This window comes from Phyllostomus discolor, chromosome 6 (assembly GCF_004126475.2).
Source record: "Phyllostomus discolor isolate MPI-MPIP mPhyDis1 chromosome 6, mPhyDis1.pri.v3, whole genome shotgun sequence".
NCBI classification, from domain to species: Eukaryota; Metazoa; Chordata; class Mammalia; order Chiroptera; family Phyllostomidae; genus Phyllostomus; species Phyllostomus discolor.
Window position 1 is genome coordinate 28,432,490 of NC_040908.2, and position 19,062 is coordinate 28,451,551.

General features: G+C 47.4%; 1 protein-coding gene across 2 annotated transcripts in view; it reads left to right on the forward strand.

The window, feature by feature from the left end:
* Positions 1 to 19,062, forward strand: part of PRKCE (protein kinase C epsilon) — a 473,918-nt gene that overhangs the window by 329,936 nt on the left and 124,920 nt on the right. For both annotated transcript variants that reach the window (XM_036027919.1, XM_028515225.2), the window contains exon 10: positions 2,445 to 2,618. In XM_036027919.1, the coding sequence (XP_035883812.1) occupies positions 2,445 to 2,618 (174 nt within the window). The remainder of the gene's footprint in view (positions 1 to 2,444; positions 2,619 to 19,062) is intronic.

Genomic DNA, 19,062 nt, shown 5'->3' on the forward strand with positions numbered 1-19,062 from the left:
GGGTGCGGAGTCGCAGGCCCTCATGTGTCAGCCTGTGAGTGAGGAGGCTTGCCGAGGGACAGAGCCCCCTGTCTCCACTCCGCTCCCAAGAGAACGGCTTTGTGAAGCCCCCAGGGTACAGGGCCTGGTTGCCGGCCCCATCTCCGTCTGAGATCAATGCTTTGGGAAGGTGACTGGGTTTATTTGAATGGCAAAGGCTGAAGTAATCACATTCTTTAGAGACTGGCTATAGGAGAAGCAAACCCCAGTCCTCTGGCAGGTGTGACTCCAGCACGTGAGCAGGGTTTACTGTGAGCAAGATTCCAGGGGGACGTGCAGCCTCCGAGTCTCCAGGTTCCCGTGTGGTGTAGGCAGGCAGGACGGGACCTGGGATGACTCTGGAGCATTTTAGACATTTCTCTTGGGAAAAATCCCTGTCGAAGTGAGCCAGTTTTAAGGAGTTTGTGTTGTGTGTGGGCAACTGCAGGTCTTCAAGTTAACATCCTGAATTCCCTCACTGAGTTTCTGAGTTACTGTTCTTTAGTTCTCACAACTTACCCTGGGACTATACTGAGTGAGTTACTGAATGGGAGAAAGGCCGCTCACATTGTTACAGAAACAACCCCCCTGCCCGTGGGTCTTTTTTTACTCCAGATCCTTTATGCCCACCGTCATATTCAGGACTGCGGCTTTCGATGCCAGAGTTTGGTAAAAATGAAGGGAGTTATTTAATTAAAAGTTATACAGGTTTAGAATAATGGCATGATTCTGCCATTAAATCTCACCCCTCTTGGAAACGAAGATATACCCACAAACACACAGTCCTGTCCCCCACCCCCCCACCCCCTTTGCCCATTTGGGCCAGTCTCAGAGCAGGCCAGCCAGAAGTACAGTCCTCCAGGAGGAAAAACCAGAAGTCCGCAGCTCGCTTCTCCTGGTTCCTCCCAGTAATTCATGCTCTGCTGCGCAGGCCTCCCGAGGTTCCCAGCACCATCAGCTGTGTCGCTACGGTCTCCAGTTCTGAATCCAAAACCACATGGCACCTCCTCATGGTCCACAGGCGAGAGTCCTGTCAACCCTTATTGACCCACATGGTCCCGCATTGTTCCACATGGTGGCCAACCTTCCTGTTTAAACCCCAACCTGGAACCTCCTCTGTAACGCCATTTCCAGCTCTTCCCACAATTGGCAACATGGGCTGGCACTCCCATATTCTCTGCCTTTTTGGGCTGCCATAGTTAGTCCGGGCAGGCACGGCCCAGGATGTAGAAGCCACCTCCAAGCTGTATCACATCACGCGTTAGAGTCACACCCATCTCCCTGGCTCTGCGCAGGCACAGGTTTTAATATTATTAAAACACTGGTGAAGTCAGCCTGTTACAACATTTGTAGGGAAATGAGTACAAAAATACCAAGAAACAGAGCTGCTCATTTGTTCTCTGGAGAAGGAATCATATTGCCAGCTTCAAAACTATAGGAGAAACCACAAAGGGAGACAAGGAGAGATTCAACTATGTGAAGATAAATGATCCTATCCAGTAGGAAAAACAATAACAGAAAATTTTAAAACAAATTTAGAAAAACCTTAATAGAAAGTAAAGTCTTAGTATGTCCATATATCAAGCTCATACACATGCATAAGAAAATAATATAAAACTGAAGATGACTAGACAGAGGAGACCGACAAATAGTTCACAGAAAAGAAATTTAATTAGAAAACAAATATTTAGAAATTTGTATTGCAGGTTAAAACAGTGTTAAGGTAGCATTTCATACCCACTGCATGAACAAAATAACCTTTAAGTGAAAGCACCCAGCGTTGGTAAATTGCCATGAAACTAAAGGACTTCTCTGTCACTAGTGGCAGATTCTATTGTACATCCTTTTTGCAAATCTTAGGAATGCGTGAATACTTAACCCCATCATCTACTTCTAACACTGTCTGTCTTGAAGATATGACCCAAAAGAAAGAAAAAAGTATATGTACAAAACTACTCTCTGCAATTTTTATATAATACTTATTAATTACATGTAACTCAAGTGTCCAGTAGGAGGTAAAAGGTTAAATAAATTGTAATGTACTTACTTGAATTGAGTATCAGATACCATGATAATGGTGAAGACTGTACAGAAAACTGTTTATGAACTACTGTTTGGTTTTAAAAAGTGCTTTATTCTATTTACTATGGTATAATTGCAAGTATGAGAAATGTATGTGAACATGTGAATAATTAACAGATGTGCGTTGAACTCTTCTTTGCCTGGACACTGTGTTAGAGATGAAAAATAAATCTGTGGCAATAGCTGTATTGGGACGGGTAGTTTTTTGCACATTTGTCAAGGATGCCACAGTAGTTAAAAGGATAGGGAAAGGGAGTCAGTTTTTAGGCGGTCGGTATCGACTCATGTTTCCCCTTTGTTCCCCTCCCCATATACACTGACCGGGTGGTTCTGGTCGATTGCAGGTCATGCTGGCAGAGCTCAAAGGCAAAGATGAAGTATATGCTGTGAAAGTCTTAAAGAAGGACGTCATCCTGCAGGACGATGACGTGGACTGCACGATGACAGAGAAGAGGATTTTGGCACTAGCACGGAAACACCCGTACCTAACCCAACTCTATTGCTGCTTCCAAACCAAGGTATGTGTAGGACACAGCTGGTGGACCGCCATCTTGGAGTCGCACTGGGGGGCCTACGGTATCTCAGCCTTCAGTGAAAAATCAGTTATCAACCCTTTACATTCTTTCTCAAAAACCTTGTAAAGTGGAATGGATTCTACCCTTGAATAGATCAGGGTGTATGTGAACAGCATCCTCTTTTTTACGGGCATGGAATTTCCCGTTCAAGGTTGGATTTGTGAGGGCATGAGAGAGCTGTAGAACTCTTTGCAGATGTATCCGGACAAAGCCAAACAACTAAACCCCGTGTTTGCTCTTTGGAGAAACCAACAGGTATAGTGAGTCCTCGCTCTGCTCCCAACTCACTATCGCTGTGCAAATCCCTAAAGTTCTTGGCTGCCTTCAGGTCAAAGGAAAAAGAATGAAGGCCACCCTTACAGCTCTTAACTTGCCTAAGGTCCGAGGAGGTAGAGGGCGTAAACAAGTGCTTAAAATGCCATAGCGATATACAAATGTAGCTGACATTTTGGATTTGTCACGTAGGCACCTGGTAACCAGAAGGTGGCAGTAAAGAAACAAAGATAATCTGTCACTACCTCATGGAGTCTGACCTCTGAGTTATTCCTTATTCCTAGTAAAGAGGAGAAATGCCAGCGTTCTTTAAGAAGCTCTTATGACCTCTTTCTTAGGAGAAAAAAAGTAAGAGTCTTTGCAGGTGCCGTATGGATTTGTAGCCCTGGGCTTCTTGTAAAGATGAAGGCGGCCTCCCCCGAAACTCTCACCTGTGCCCGTTCCGTTTGGAGCACAGACAGTGGCACACGCTCACCTCCACGTCACCACGACTGCCAGTCTTCCTGCCTAGAGCTCAGCAGTTGCTCATTTGGCCGTGTGGCTGATTGTTAGTGTGTTACATTTCATTGGATCATTCTCGGGTGCCGGGTGCTGGGGACACAGCGCATCTCTTTGGCACACTGTCTCCCAAGGGGCGATTCTCAGGGCCCTCCTCCCCTGAGAAGCTCTAAGGACAGAGGACCCTGTGGCCCATAGTTCGGAACACTGTAGTCTTGACCACTCTTGGAATTTCTCGGTATACATTTGCTTGTTAAAGTCCCTGAGGAAACCTGCAATGAAAAGAGAAAAGTTATCTTTTTTATTTTTTAAAGATTTTATTTACTTATTTTTACACAGAGGGAAAGGGAGGGAGAAAGAGAGGGAGAGAAACATCAACATGAGGTTGCCTCTCACACCACCCCCCTACCAGGGACCCAGCCTGCAACCCAGACATGTACCCTGACCAGGAATCAAACCAGTGACCCTATGGCTCACAGGCCAGTGCTCAGTCCACTGAGCCACACCAGCCAGGGCTGAAAGGTTCTTTTTATTTAATCTACTGCTTCTCAATTATTTGATCTCAAACTCTGCCCCACTATTCCACACTGAGAACCACATCTAATAGAATTCTTCATATTCCTCTGATCCCTTATAAAATGAGAAATAGCTTCAGAAAATCTGGAAATCCCATTTCTGAACAAGTACAGGACTTACATTAGCTATCCTTGTCTTTGATGTGTGTTACATAATGCCTAAAGTCTGTAGGTCTGTGCGTTTGTGTATACACATACACACACAAGGCCCAGCACGATAATAGAGGATTAACCTCAAGGTCAGCTTTCTTCTTTTCTCCTCTTGAGCATAATTCTAGATTAATGAGGAATGTGTCCAGTATTTCTTTATCTCCCCTGGTGCCTTCACAGGGCCTCACACCTAGTAATAAGTGTTCTCCATCAGAATCGGAAGATTGGAAGATTTTTAGAAATTCTCTCTTCCACTCTTCACACCAGTGAGAAAGATTCCCAGATTTTAGGGAAGTCAAAGTCTTTTGCCCACAGATTCTCCACGTGGGCTGAGTTGGACTTAGCTACCTGTTCTGGATTGGGACCCCTGACCCGGAGGGGCCTTGCTGTGACGCTGCATTGCTTCTTTCACATGCCGGACTCCGCACAGTATCCCCTCGGTGGGGAAACACCCTTCTCCCTCTACCCCTAGCAGGTGAGCCACCTCTTTCACGGAGCAGGTTTCCTGGGCGGGGCTCCACACTAGTATCCTTTCTTTGGACACATTGCTAAGAGACCCAACATCCCGGGAGGCATCCATTCTAGTTGTGGGGTCCTGTGAGCCCCCTGTCCATGGTGGAGCTTGGGAAGTCACCAGGGAGAGTCTGCTGCGCTCAGTAGCCACAGGTCAGTCCTGCTTTAGTTTCACTTTTCCCAAAAAGAAAGGGCAGCTCATCTGAGCCAATGCGAACCTGGTTTATGTGGCTGAGGAACACAGGCCCTGATGGCATGATGTCACTCACAGTAAAGGATGTAAACAAGTGCTTACAATGCCAAAGTGAAGTACAAACAGAGGTAGCTTTTTTGCCTTCTTGTTTAATTTAGACACCCAGAGCATCAATAATGTTTAAAGGCAGGCTTAGTTATTTTTAGGTGAGCCTTTATTTTTCAGTTCGTAGGACGAAAACAGCCCCTATGGAAACATTCCTGATGGGCTGCTCATGGTTTCTGGCTGCTCCACAGGTTGCTGACGGCACTTGATGTGTGTGAGGTGCGGGTACCAGGCCCGGTGTGAGGACCAGTGGTGGTGGTTGTGCGAAGCCACGGGCGTCACTCACGAAGTCAGGTCACGGGTTTGTTCTGGTCCCCGCAGCCCACTGAATGGCCAGGTTGCGGTGCAGGAGTGACTTAGCCTATTGTGCAGCAAGCCCACCTGCCCTCAGCTCATTGAACTCCGATCGGTCCTGGGGGTCTGGAAGGAAAACAAGCCAGCGAAGTGGTTCCAGCCTTCCAGGGCTACTGAGAAAGGGCAGACCGGCCAGTAAATTCAGTGAGTGACATTAATTTCAATCAAATTTAAACCAGTGTTTGACATGAGTTCCCACCCCACTATGTGCTCTTTGGGATGCTAGGATAAACTGAGAGGACTAGAGAAAGCTACTGAATTATATTGAATTAACGACCAAATGTAGGGGATGAAAGGGGACCAGGGACTTCTGGCTCCAGCCGAGATGGAGCAGCCTCCTTCCTCTTGGGTTCTCTGTCTTACAACTAAAAAACCCTAACCATAAAGCTTATTTTATAAAGACACATTGCTTATCAAGACTGACATAGCCAGAAAGAATTATAGAAATTGTACTATCTGTTCATATACATGAGAAACTAAAATTTTCATATTTTTAGTTTTTAACACTGCCCAGTGATTTAATGGATGGCGTTAAATTAGTAGCAGTGTTTGATGTTTTCTCACACACACACACACACACACACACACACACACTGTTCCTTGGTTAGAAGAAAAAGGTATGGCCTATAATGTTCTCAGTGAATGAACATGTATTTGTTGAACATCTGTTACTGCGTCAGACAGCTAGACTCTGGGGCTACAACTCGCAAAACATATCAACTCTAAACTCATGGAGGTCACTGTCTCTGGAGAATGACACAAAAAAGTGACATTCTATAGCATGGTCACTATTCTGATGGGGCCATTGAGGTGATTCTTTTGAAGCTTTGCAGAAGGTAATTTGGAAAGCTTCCTGGAGGAGGTGCAATCTAACCTGGACCTTGAAGAGTGGGTGGCATTAGGAAAAGGATAAGGGTGAAGAGATGGTTGATGAGACCAAATCTCATTTTCATTACTCCTTTTCAAAGCTGGAGTCCCCAGCTGATTCTGTGTCCTGCTTCTCCCAAGGAAATGACAATGGCTGAACGGCAACAAGGAAGGAGAGGAAGAAAGGAGTCTTTGCAGAATAAAGGAGGGATTCCTGCTTCTGTAGGATCAGACTGCAAGGGAGGGAAGGGTGACTCTTGGAGGCTGCTTCCTTGGGCTGGGCGCTCAGTGAGGGAAAGTTCCGTGTTTGGTAAATCAGGCCTTAGGGGGAGGAGTGACTCCAGGAATTGCCCCTGGGTACTCAGTCTCCTAGGGACTGGAGAGCTGCTGAGTGGTAGGCCTCTTTTGCTTTTGTTTTTATAGTCACGGAAACTAAAATTCTCAGGCAATTTTAGGTTCTGGGTAGGATCTCCATTGTGAAATCATCTCTTCCAGTTGGACCCCACAAAACCTGACTTGAATAAGTTCATCCGAGATTTTTCCTCGTTAATACCCTTTCCGTAATCATTCCTATCCCCCTCCCTGTGGCATTTCCCGCCTGGCCTGGGAAGCCAACTGGAGGAGGGCTCTGCCCTGGAGCTGCTGTGCAGGAAACTCGGGGTGAACTCCTAGTGAATCTCCCTTGGCCAGCCTTGCTCACTGCCCTGGGGGAAATGCAAAATGGAAAAATCCTTAAAAAGCAAGTGGAGACATTTTTCAGATGACTTTTAATAACCAGCCTGAGCGTGGGGCAGGAACTGCTGAGACGGAGTGCTGGCCATCAGGGGGAACTTTTAGTTTCACAGAACTCCGGTGTATATTTTGACCATTAACTCTGAAGAACAGTGAATGTGAATGCAGAGAACAACAAAGTTAAAAGCTAGGCCTTTGGTAGATTTTTGTTTAAAAAAAAAAAAGAGGTGATTATGTCCGATGAAATCTAAAAGAGCCAGGCAAACAGTTGAAAGAAGTAGGGGTCTCTTCCCCCAGGAGCGCGCGCCCTGAGGCCGCACGACGTCGGAAGGGAGGGCCGGAGGGGCTCTGCTGGGTTTGTCGAGTGCCTCGTAAGAGTGGGTTGAGATGTTCAACACCAGGAGTTTGTCCGGGGGCCAGGCCACCACGTGGGAATCAATACAATTGCCAGTAAAAGATTTCAAATCGAGGTAGCCGCAGTAGTTTTCACCAGATTTTAGAGAAATGAGCTCCGTGCTAACGCTGCAGGGCATGAGAAGACTTTTCTGCTAGGGCCTCTGTCAAGTTCTCAGGGATATATAAACTCTATTCACTTGAGGACGGATGGCCTGAGGGCTCTGGGGACTAGCGGGGCAGAGAAAAAGAAAGTGTAGGGTGGGATGGGGTGATGGGTGGTATATGAGCAGACAGGTCAGGAATGCCCAAGCCAATCAGAGAGAATAGATCACAGTTTTTATCATCAAGGAAGGCTTCATGGAGGAGGAGGACTAGGTCTGGAAGCATTCTGTGTGATAAAACAACATGCCCCCAGGGCAGAGGTCTACCTGTTGGCTCTTAATTTAGGGCTGCTGACTTTTGTACCTTCTTCACCTCTAAGAAAACCTTGCATTTAAATAGGACAGTTGCCTTCAAAAATGCCTTTGCCTAATTAGTCATCCCACCTTTCCTTGATGACATCACTGTGAGGCATCTTTCTCTTCAGAGATGGGAAAACAGGCCCGGCTGGGTCTCACAGCCTGTGTGTCACAGCACCAGGATTGGGGCTGCGGTTTCCTGACAGGGTGCTATTTTGTCTCCAACGCCTCCCTGCTGTCCAGTTCTCTAGTTCAGATATACTCACCTCCAGGTCCCCTCTCCCCACATCCCATTTGCTGTCCCACATGTGAGAAAGGGTCTATTTTATTTGCACTCGTGAGAGTAGAATTAAAAAAAAGTTAATGCCCATGAAGCTGGTGAGAGTAGCAACCTGTTCTCAGAAGTGTTTCTCTTCTCTGCGAGAGCAAGAGGGAAGGGAGGACAAGGGGCAAGAGCACAGGAATTCTGTCCAAAATGGGCTGGAGCAGGACGAGGCCTTCACGCTCGTCCATTCAGCCATCGTTTACTGAGCACCTACTATGTGCTGTGCCATGGGCATCATGTGGTGATGTGCTCCCTTCCAAGGGATTTAGCGATGGAGAAGCTGGTATTTCCTAGCCTCATAGGAACGTGTTCACTGGTCTGCAGTGTGGAAAATGCTGGCCTCTGGTAGTGCCCAGAACGCATTGCTTTGTTCTCCTCCAGAAACTATTGGCCTTGGCTTTTAAATAATAATAAATAATGAATATTTAATTTTTATGACAAAGGATATTTGTTAATTGTCAAAGATTTGGAACGTTCAGAAAGGACAGTAAGAATCATTCTAATGACTATTAACATTTGCTGTGTAAAATCCCAGCTCAAAAACACCTCTGTTCAGACATATACATTTATAAAACTGGTACCATACCCCTCTATGAAACTATTTCACCAAGTGATATATATTGTAACTGCTTTTGTTCTCAGTAAATAGTCTCCAACCAAATGATTTCTAAGTTTCTACGGTACCTGAGGGCTTCCTGTAGAGAAATCCAGCGTTTGGGGGTTGCAGGTCACAGTCGATCCTCGGGTCCCTGGGCAGCTGACGTCAGCAGGGCGTGAGCGAGGCGGGACGCTGTGCCCGGAGTCACCCGGGGGCAACATGGCATCTGTGCCACAGACCCACCTCCTGCTCCTTGTGTTTCTCTCTTTCTATAACATACACTGCAGTGCCATTTGTAAAGAATCTGACATTGACCTATTTCATAGGTCAACCATATGAGCAAGATTTAAATTCCATATTTTGACATATTTTTTTGTCTGTGTGTTTGTCTAGTAGATGTGTTTTCACCAGTAAGGAGTATAGTTACCCAGTCCCCTAAACTATTCGCTCTTTCTTCCAAGTTGTAGTTTTTGAATTAGCTTTTTGACTTAGGTGCGTCAGAAGCTCCACTTTGTGTGTGTGCAAAACACACACGTGCGCTCACACTTCTGGACATGTAGACCCTGCATGTGCTATGGCGAGGGGACGTGCGCCCTCCTCCTCTCACTCCATTCAGAGAAGTCCCACTGTTGGCTGCTTCACATATTAGTATTCCAAGTAGAACACCAAATAGAATTCTAAGAAGAAAAGATTTTGTTTTGAAAACAACAACAACAAAGTTTAAAACCCCTGTAACTTCTGCTGAGAGTTTGGAGTAAGTCTCGATAATTTTTAACCGCCCAGACGTGACCGGATGTGCATAAGCAGGCGCCATCTTCTGAAGGTTTCCATTGCACGTGTGCACGTGTTATCAATACGTGCCTGTTCCTGAGCCTGGAGTGCAGCTGGAATTCCGGAAGCAGATTCAAGATGCACGTCTCTGCTGTTCTCTGTGCGCACCATGTCTCATTTGGTTGGGTCGCTGAGAGAGGTACCTGCGGGACACAGTACCCAGAAGCATGTGCATAGGGCACTTTGGCTCACCAAAGAAGGTTTTCCATCATAGAGAGAGAGCATGGGACCTGGATATGGCCCTTCTCTGTTAATAAGCATGAGGGTCTGCACTTGTTAGGTGCCCTCGGGAGATAATAGGGACTGGGGCTCATATGTTCAAGGAAAGGTGACAATATTTGCATATCAAATGGTAACTTAGAATAAAGGTAGTAGTATGTGATAAAGAGGGAGAGGCTTAGTGAGCACCTATTATGTGGCAAGCCTTGTGCAAGAACTAATTTCATAAATCTTTTACAAGTCCTGTGGGGTATACGTGTTGCTCTCATTTCTCTGGGCAGGTGCAGAAACTGAGACTCAGGGAGGCCTAGCAACTTGGCCAGGGTCACACAGAGTTTAGTGATGGATCTAGGATTCAGACCAGTGCTCCCACCCTTGCATCCTGTGGGAGAGGACCACCATGGAGGAGCCATGCACTCTGAGGGGAAGTCTCTGGCTGGAGGGTGAGGAGCAGGGTGCAGCAAATTTCAGGGGGCGGGGGGGAGCTTGCAGGAAGAAACCCCTAAACTAAGAAGAGTAAAGACATGTGCTGAAATAGTAGGCACCCATTGGTGGGAGAGTGTGAGAAAGACAGCTTCATAAGGAGAAGATTCTGGCTCAGCTGCGGGCTTCGTACAACGCCAGACAAGGAGTTTGGACCTATTCTGCAGGCAAAGGATTCCCGAAAAGTGTGACAGGAAGTGATAACATAGGAAGCACAATGTGGCAGCTGCTCTGTGAGCTGTGGATGAAAGGGAAAAATAAAAAGCAGAGCTACTGGTGAGGGGGTTGTTTCAGTAACTCACAGGTCCAGGGGCAGTGGAAGAACTTCTGAAGGTGGAATCGTCAGAGGCCCTTCCATGCCCCCTGGCACCTGGGAGGGCTGCCTGCTTGTGGGGAAGGTAGCCCGCTCCAGTTAATACTCTGGAAAACACTGGCCCTGTGACCCTGGCCCGATGAGACACGAGAGCTTAGATTGCTGCCAGTGGGGTTATATGACCTATCCACTTCTAAGGTGCCATTCGCCCACAGTGCAATGGGTGCGTAATGATTGAGTTCAAATCAAAAGTTTCATCTTGAAATCAAACTGGAGGCCCAAGTTATCTGACCCGTTCGCCAAACAAAGCCAGCTTCCTCGTCGGCTGACGTCAGAATGCCCCTATCCCCACCCCGTGCCGTCTCTTGGGTTTCAGGATTTACCTTTTCTTCTTTAATGTGTTTATTTTTAGATTCATGCTGAATTTTGACCATGGACCGACGTTGTTTTACACATGGGCACTTTGTAGAGACCCTCCCACTCAGCCTGTTGAGATTATTCAGCTTAAGCCATGGGCTTTTCTCAGGCAGCCGGGGCTTTTTCTTCAGTGGTCTCAGGCCCTTCTGAAAACTTTGCTGGCCCTTTCTGCCTTAACTTTGAAGGTCTTGCCAGGTGGTGGGTATGTCCCACTTGGCTCCTCATGTCTCCGTGTGCCATGCTGATTTGCAGTTAACACAGCGTGCAGGAAAGAGGGCACGAGGTCTAGACACTGGGGTTCTAGCTCTGGCTCCTGCCACTGATGCTGGCTGGGAGACAGCTCTCTGGGTGTGGGTTTCTCCACTCACGATAAAACAGGGCGGAGAACCCGGAGGGGAACGAGGCGACGTGACCTGTAAGGGTCCCTAAATCTCACTGTAAAGATCTGTGACGATGCGGCTCCCTGGGAACCGCCCATGGGACCATTGCAGGCTTGCTTCTAATACACGAGTGAACGTGTTTCTGTCAGGTCCCCTTTTTCCACGCTCGGCTCAGTAAACATTCCTGCCTTTCTCAAAGCCCTTGTGTCCACAGGCTGCTGTTCTGTATCCGGACTCTAAACACTTCCAAACATTTCAGTGGCGGAGGGTCCTACATGAGAAGATCTTCTGGGAGGTGTTATCATTGTCTTATTCAAGTGCACCAGCCAGGCTGGCCGTCACCTTCCATTTCAGGGTCATCCTTAGCTCGGTAATACCAATTAGAGCAAAAATTCATGTAGTGCTCATTACATGCCGGGGTTCATATTAAGCATTATACATGTATTAACCCATTTGATCTTTACATCAGCCTTCTGAGGTGGGATTGTTAGCCCAGAGAGAGGTCACACAGCCGGAAGTGGCAGATCCTGGGCGCAAACCCAGGTACAGTGGTCCCCAGGGCACAGATCCCAGTACCCCAGTGGGTGCCTGAAGCCGCAGGTAGCCCTGAACCCTGTATGTACTATTTTTTCCTATACATACATACCTGTGCTAAAGTTTATACATTAGGCACTGTCAGAGATTAACAATCATAATCAAGTAGAACAATTGTAACAATATACAGTAACAAAAATCATATGAAGGTGGTCTCCCCCTCTTTCAAAGTATCTCATTGCACTGAGATACAGTGCTTCTCGCACTGATGTGAGATGATACGTGCCTAAGCGTGACATGAAGGGAGGCGAACGACATAGGCATTGGGGCACAGCATTGGCTGCTGTGGAGGTGACGTGAACACGAGTCCTGGGATTCCGCAGTCGTCAGTCCGATAACCCAGGCGGCTACTAAGTGACTAATGTGGGGACAGTGTCAACAGTGTGGCTACACTGGACAAAGGGATGATTCACATCATGCCAGGGACAGGGTGGGAAGGCATCAGCTGTTATCATACTCACTGCTCAAAATGGTGTGCAATATAAAACTTATGAAAATTTTTAAAAGATTTTATTTATTTTTAGAGAGAGGGGAAGGGAGGGAGGAAGAGGGGGAGATAAACATCAAAATGTGGTTCCCCTCGTGCGCCCCCTGTTGGGGACCTGGCCCGCAACCCAGGCATGCGCCCTGACTGGGAATCGAAGTGGCGACCCTTTGGTTCGCAGGTCAGCACTCAGTCCACTGAGCCACACCAGCCAGGGCAAAACTTATGGTATTTTTATTTCTGGAATTTTTCATTTAATACTTCTAGCCCATGGTTGACTGTGGGTAACTAAAGCCCCTGATAGCAAAACCATGGATAAGGGGGGCACTGCTGTAGTTGGCTTCCAGAAACTTCATTTTGTCTGATGACCAGGAGAGGTTAGGCTCCTGAGGACTGATGAACTCCCAAAAGACCAAGGTGTATATGAAATGGCAGTTGGTTGATTTACGGGGTGGGGCAAAAGTCGGTTTACATCTGTGAGTCTACGAAACAGACTTTATTCTTGCATCATTATTTCTTCATTATTGTATTCATATGTTCCAAATGAACAACTGCACACATATGTCCGCCCCATCCTGTGTACTGGGGCGACCAGACTACTTATGTCTGTTACCCAGGGCATCCTGGAATAACTCCTTGGGGGTAGTATTTTAGGCAATCGGAATTGTATTGGGAAAGTAAGAGAAAGGAATAGCAGCCCCTCTTCTTCCTGTTGTGAGAACTTTTGGCAGAGGCAACAGGAAGTTGAAGTCCCCACTTCTGGCCCCGCCAGAGCACTTTATTTCCACCGTGACGTCGCAGGGAGAGTGCCAGGAGGGAACACGGGCAGACGAATTCTCGAGTTCTCTTAGTCTACCCTGTGCTGTGGCGGGAGGTACAAATTAACTCTTTTGTTGGGTCAATCTGATCTTCATGTGTGACTCATCAGCAGTAAGTAATCTGTTTTATCAGGACACTTGTGTGCAGGTTGCTAGGGAACTGAGCTCCTTATCTAGCCCCGGCTCTAGAGCTTGGTTTGGGCGTGACCCACCGATGGTTACAGGGTGGCAGTGGGGTTTGTGGCCTCCCTCAGTCCCGTAAAAGGAGCCTGGAAGGGGCAGTTCCATACAAGTTCAAGGGTGGGAGTGGTGGGGGAGCGATGTCTTTGTCCTCAATGTCTTTTCCATCATTTACCTAACTCAGGCCTGCTCTGTTTTGCTGTTTGGGTAATAGGTTAAACCCAGCCTCCTTTATCAAGCCCTGATTTGTGAAGGTTTTTCTAGATTCACCGCTGTTCATAATAAAAACACACAGACAACCAGATGAAACATGGTGCCATTAAAGTTGAAATACTCCCACACTCTAATGCGCCCGGAGTGCTGTTCCTTTGGGGGATTTACTAGGGATATGGGAAGTATTTCTTAAGGTAGTAACTTGGAAGTGAGCTTCACAAAGAAGTATCAGTAGAGCCACTAGAAGAAAACTTGGAAATAAAAGCTGGCCTTTAAAAACAAATAAATGTTAGGTGTGACTGTTCACACCTACGTAAGCCAACTCCTTTTATCAACTGTTTGCAGAAGAATTCCCTCAAAAACACCTTGGACTGGCAAGATCCATTTGGATTGCCAGGTGGAGGGGCTGGCATGTGGGGGTATTCGCAGAGCAACGGAACTGCGAAGCTTTGAACAGAGCAGCAACGGAGTGGCGGTACCACCTCTGCCGGGAGCGGAGGAAGATGCGTGGAAGCCACACCATTGGCCAGCGGGGGAGGGTTCTGCTTTAGAATGTGTTAGATGGTTGGTGTTCTTCAAAATCTGGTGTATCTTCAGCTCAGGACCAGGTATGCCAGGGATAAAAAAAAAAAATAAGACACAGTCTTTGTCCAAAGAATGCCTCGTGTATCCAGGGAGGCAAGACTAGCGCAGGTGAACCAGAAAATGAAGTATGATTGTACGAAACGATGAGTGGTATAGAAATTATCGTCGAAAGTTGGAGAAAGAGAAGATGTGAGTGGGCTTAAGTAGTAGGCATACTGCTACAAGTTGGAGGGGCACTGTCCCTTCACACATGAAGGGCTTTGTCCCAAGAGGAAGACCTATGATGGGTGGTGGCACAGTGGAGAGAGCCTGTTTGAATCAGGGGGATCGGCTCTGTGTGGTCACGACATTGTGTGGAAGCCTCTGAGACAGATGCAGATGCTTCTGTCATCCAGATCTTCCCATCCCGCTGCCTCGCCCAGTGTTGATGTCTGCTGCTTTCAACCGCAGTAATCTCAGGGGGGAACATCAGCTCATTGCCAAGGGAACTGGGGAGAGCCTGTTGTCCTGGGCGCTGGGTAAACACAGGAAGTCAATGTCTTGTGGATGCCACTGGGAACAAACTCGGTTTTTCCAGAAACTTGAAATCATAGATGCCTCCTGCTCAAAAGCCGTGTGACTCCTGTACCTTTACATCCCAAGCGGCTAGGTTCTGTTTAGTTCTTGAGCTATGTGCTAATTCCTGAATTTTGAAGACACGAGCTTTAGCATAAAATGCAAGTGCTCAGACATTCCTTCCTCCTCTGTGGGGAACGGTGCTAACATTTTGCAGGGTTATGAGAGTGAAAAGCCCATTTGACCCAAATACGCATTTTGGTGGGAGGGGAAAGAACACAAGGTTAGAGGGGTTTTTGTTTTCGTCTTTTTAAAATCTATACACATTGTTCAAAGGTTAAGGTAAAGATGTGAAACTTAAAAATCGCAGTTTTATAAAAAGAGTCATTTGGACCGAGTAGGTAAAGAAGGACAAGAAAAGGGAGGAGCATGCACAGTTGGCCCCAACCAGAGAGAGACAGAGCACACTGTGCAAAAGCATTAAGGGCCGGTGCTTGGGGAAGATAAAGTGTCTTTTTGGAAGACAGTGTAATTCGAAAGGTTTGAATGTATTTCTTTGATCTTTAAATCTATTAGAAAATGTCACTTTGATGTAAGGAAATGATATTTGAATTGAAAAGTTGAGGAATTGACCGCAGCCTACCTAAATGTGGCAATTTGCGTCTGGGGCAACAAAATGAATCAGGTCAGTGGCTGTGCCATGATATGTTAAGGAGAATACTTGAGGGGCTTTTTTTAAAGGACAGTTTTAAAAGAGGAAGAGGGATACCCCCTTAAGAACTGAGCCCTGAGCTGTAAGAACTGGTGGTTAAAAAGAAGGATCCACAAATGAAAGATATAAGTCCCAGAAAGGTACGTGCAGCATGACTACATTTATATAAAGTCCCCAAACAGGAAAAGTTCAACGATATCTTGTTTAGAGATAAACACATCGGTGGTGAGACTACAAAGAAAAAAATAGGTCAGTGATTACCAGGCAAGTCCATATGATGATAATCCCTGGGTGGGGAGGGCTCGAGGGAGGGAAGGGGCAGACGTCTGAGAGGTTTAAGGAGCTTTGAGGACGGGACATGATCTGTTTGTCAAGATGCGTCGTGGCTAAGAGAGAGTTTGCTTTATTTAGTTAGTCTGTACTATATATATAGTATACTATATAGTATATATATAGTATACTATATATATATATGTTTTATATATTCTTCTGTGGGTATACTTTGTAATAAAAGAGGGAGAGGAGGACAAGACAATGAAGGTATCCAAACTGCATATATCTTCACTTTAAATAATGATACCCCTCCAAAAAATTCTCACGAGTGAAAACTGAGCTCGAGTGCAGTGTCTGCGTACCATTATTTTGCCACAAAAGCCCTGACTTTCCTGTTGTCTCTGGCAGCGAGGGCTGTCTCAAGGACAGGAAGTGTGGCTGCTGCTCACAGGGTCTGCGTAGCTGGGAGGATGAAGTCTAGTCCCATCTCCTGACCCCAGACCAAGGCCAGCCAGGCTGGGGCTGAAATCGAGGGGTTACCCAAAAGAAAGCTGGCCTCCCTGGTGCCCAGCCTGGGGAGTCATCCAGCCCAGCCTGACTTTTTGAGCAGTCAGCTCTTCTTAGGGGTGGAATCTTCCCTGGTTTCCACAACTTCGGTGCGTCTCAACGTTTTGTAAGCCATGTTTTACAGCCGAGAAGATGATGTAGCCAAACATTTCCATTGACAATCTGTATTATGAAAACCATAGACATCTTCCCATTTTCCATCTAATTATAAATTAATTCTGCTTTTATATTGTATACTTACCTGCTTTTGAGGTTGTGACATATGTATGCTCTGCCCAGACCACGTCCCTTCCTGGGCCACCCTCCCCCATGCCCACTGCCCGTTGAAAACAGCTTTCCTTGTTGCCACCACCAGCAGCAAACATCTATAGAACGTTTTCTGTAAGCCAAAAATAATAGCAGCCGACATTTCTGCAGCACTTACGGTGCACCAGTCACTTTTAAAGCTCTTTCCATATATCGATGAATGTAACCCTCTTGTGGGCTCTCTGAGGCAGGTCTGTCCGCTGCGGAGAGGTGGACCGCCTTCTCCCGCGTCACGCAGCTGGTGAGTGGTGGAGCTGAGATGTGGGCCCGGGCAGTCTCCACTGCCGCTGTGCCCGTGCTCACCGCTCTGCCGCGCCGGCTCAGACGGCAGGCCAACCACTCCACAGGTGGTTCGCTCTCGCCGCACCTCTGCCCGTGTTACTGTTCCCCCATTTCAGGGATAAGCATACTGAGGTTCGGAATTTCATTTCATAAAGGATTGGACAGAGAGAACCCTGAAAGTGGCTTGGAGATGGGACCAGTGAAGATCTCATTTGCTCCTTGTCCCTGACGTCTTTACGCCCCTCCTCACTCCACCCCCTGACTCCCAGGGGATGAGAAGTGCTCCCCGTGTCCCCCAGTAAACAAGGCGCTTGGCTCCTGGGACAGGAGGAAGGAGCAGATCCTGGAGCGAGAGCATGAGCAAGCCTGTTCGTGTCTTGCTAATTGCTAAAACATCATGGAAAGGAGTTTGTCGTATTGTGGGGTTTTTGTGGGAAAGCTTTTCATACATTGCTGGCCGGCTCCTGAGCTTTAAAGTAAACAACTACATCATTTTGCACAGAGAGAGTCAGGAAAAGGAAACTGTAAGAAAATACCAGCTCCTCCAGCTTTCTCTCTCTCTCTCTTTAATAGAAGTGGAGGAAATGATGTTGAGGGGGACTTTCTGGGGTCCTCGTCACAGAAGGCTCCATGCACAATGACCTCTTCTCAAGTCGGGCATTTAAGTAAAGCTTTCCTATCCCCTGCTTTCCTCTCGGTGCCCCTGCTGCGATGTAAGGAGAAAAGTCTACCCACAAAACATGCCCAGGAGACCGTATAAACCCTTCAGAGAGTTAAGCTACTCCTCACCAGGGAGTGGTGAAGGGTCCTCACTTGCAGCTGCTGGGTGGCTGAGTAGGACGACCGAGCCGACAGCGCTTCGTGGTCCTTGCAGCCTGGGGTGGAACCTGTCCACGTCTGGCTCTGTCCTCTAAAACCATGGTCAATGCTCTGGGCATCTCCTGTTCACATGGAGAAGGCAGCTCTGTAGGGCCTTCCAGATGGATACTCTCCGAAACACAGCCAACTTGCTGAGAAGACAGCAGGACCCCAGCCATAACCTCCTCGTCTAGTCTCTGCATCCTTTACACCCACACCAGGGACTCGGGAGGACCTTCTTGGTGTCCTCATCAGACTTAAGCCTGTGCTGTCATCCCATAATTCCTCAGGGCAGCAGTATTTGACCTCGGGTGGGGAGAGGTCCGTAGGAAGTGGGGGAGACACGGAGGACAGAAGGAGCAATCTTCAGAATCACCCGTGGCCTTTTCCAGCCTCGCACGCGCCCTGAGGACTCTAAGTGCTGTCCCTTCTCCTTGTCAGTGTTGCTTCTGAAGAGTGAGGGCCTCTTTCAGAGGCTGTTGGGGAGATTTGTGAGTTATAAGGATGCCCCTACCTTTAGGATTACTGAGATGAATGTCTCCTAGGGTGGCTGCTGCAGTAACACTTCCCTGTAGCAAACTGTAACTGAATTGTAACAATAGCAAGAAGGAATTATCTGCTAAAAGGACTCTGCCCTCTCCCGCTCCTAACCCAATGTGGCATAGTCCCTGCCTCCAGCCCGCAAATTCTAGGGCCCTGCTCTCTTTGTCATCCATAGAGTAAGTAAGTTTCTTCTCCCTGAAAATAGTGATTTTTGTTTTGTGTTTTCTCTTATGGTAGGTGGAAACTTTCCCTGGGGCCTGGCCCTTGCCCTTGTCCTTGAGCTCCTTACCTCTAAGGCGTACTATTTTTAATCAGTTTCCTTGTGAGCGATAGGGCAAGCTCCATGTGAGCAGGGACGACTATTGAAATGGACCTGCCTTAAGGACTATTTTCGGTAGCACCAGGAGCAGCAGGTTATAGTGAGACACAGCCATTTTGATTTTTATGTGAAATGAATCACTTGTAGAGGGAGTTTTACAGATAAACCGAAAGAGCTTGACCACTTTCACTACCCTGTTCTGAGAGTCTGGGCACCGCCCGTGGCCTGTGAAATAGAGTGTCCTCTGTTGGCTCTCAAGCTGCCCTCCTCCCTCTCACTGCCCGAGTCCGAGGCGTGCCCTGCGCACTCCCGCCCTCCCGCCCGTTTCCTCTGCCCGGAGTGACGCGGCCACGCGTCTCTGGTGACCCGGCTCTCTCACCGCTCCTCCCGCGGCCAGCCCGTCCTGGAGACCCTTCAG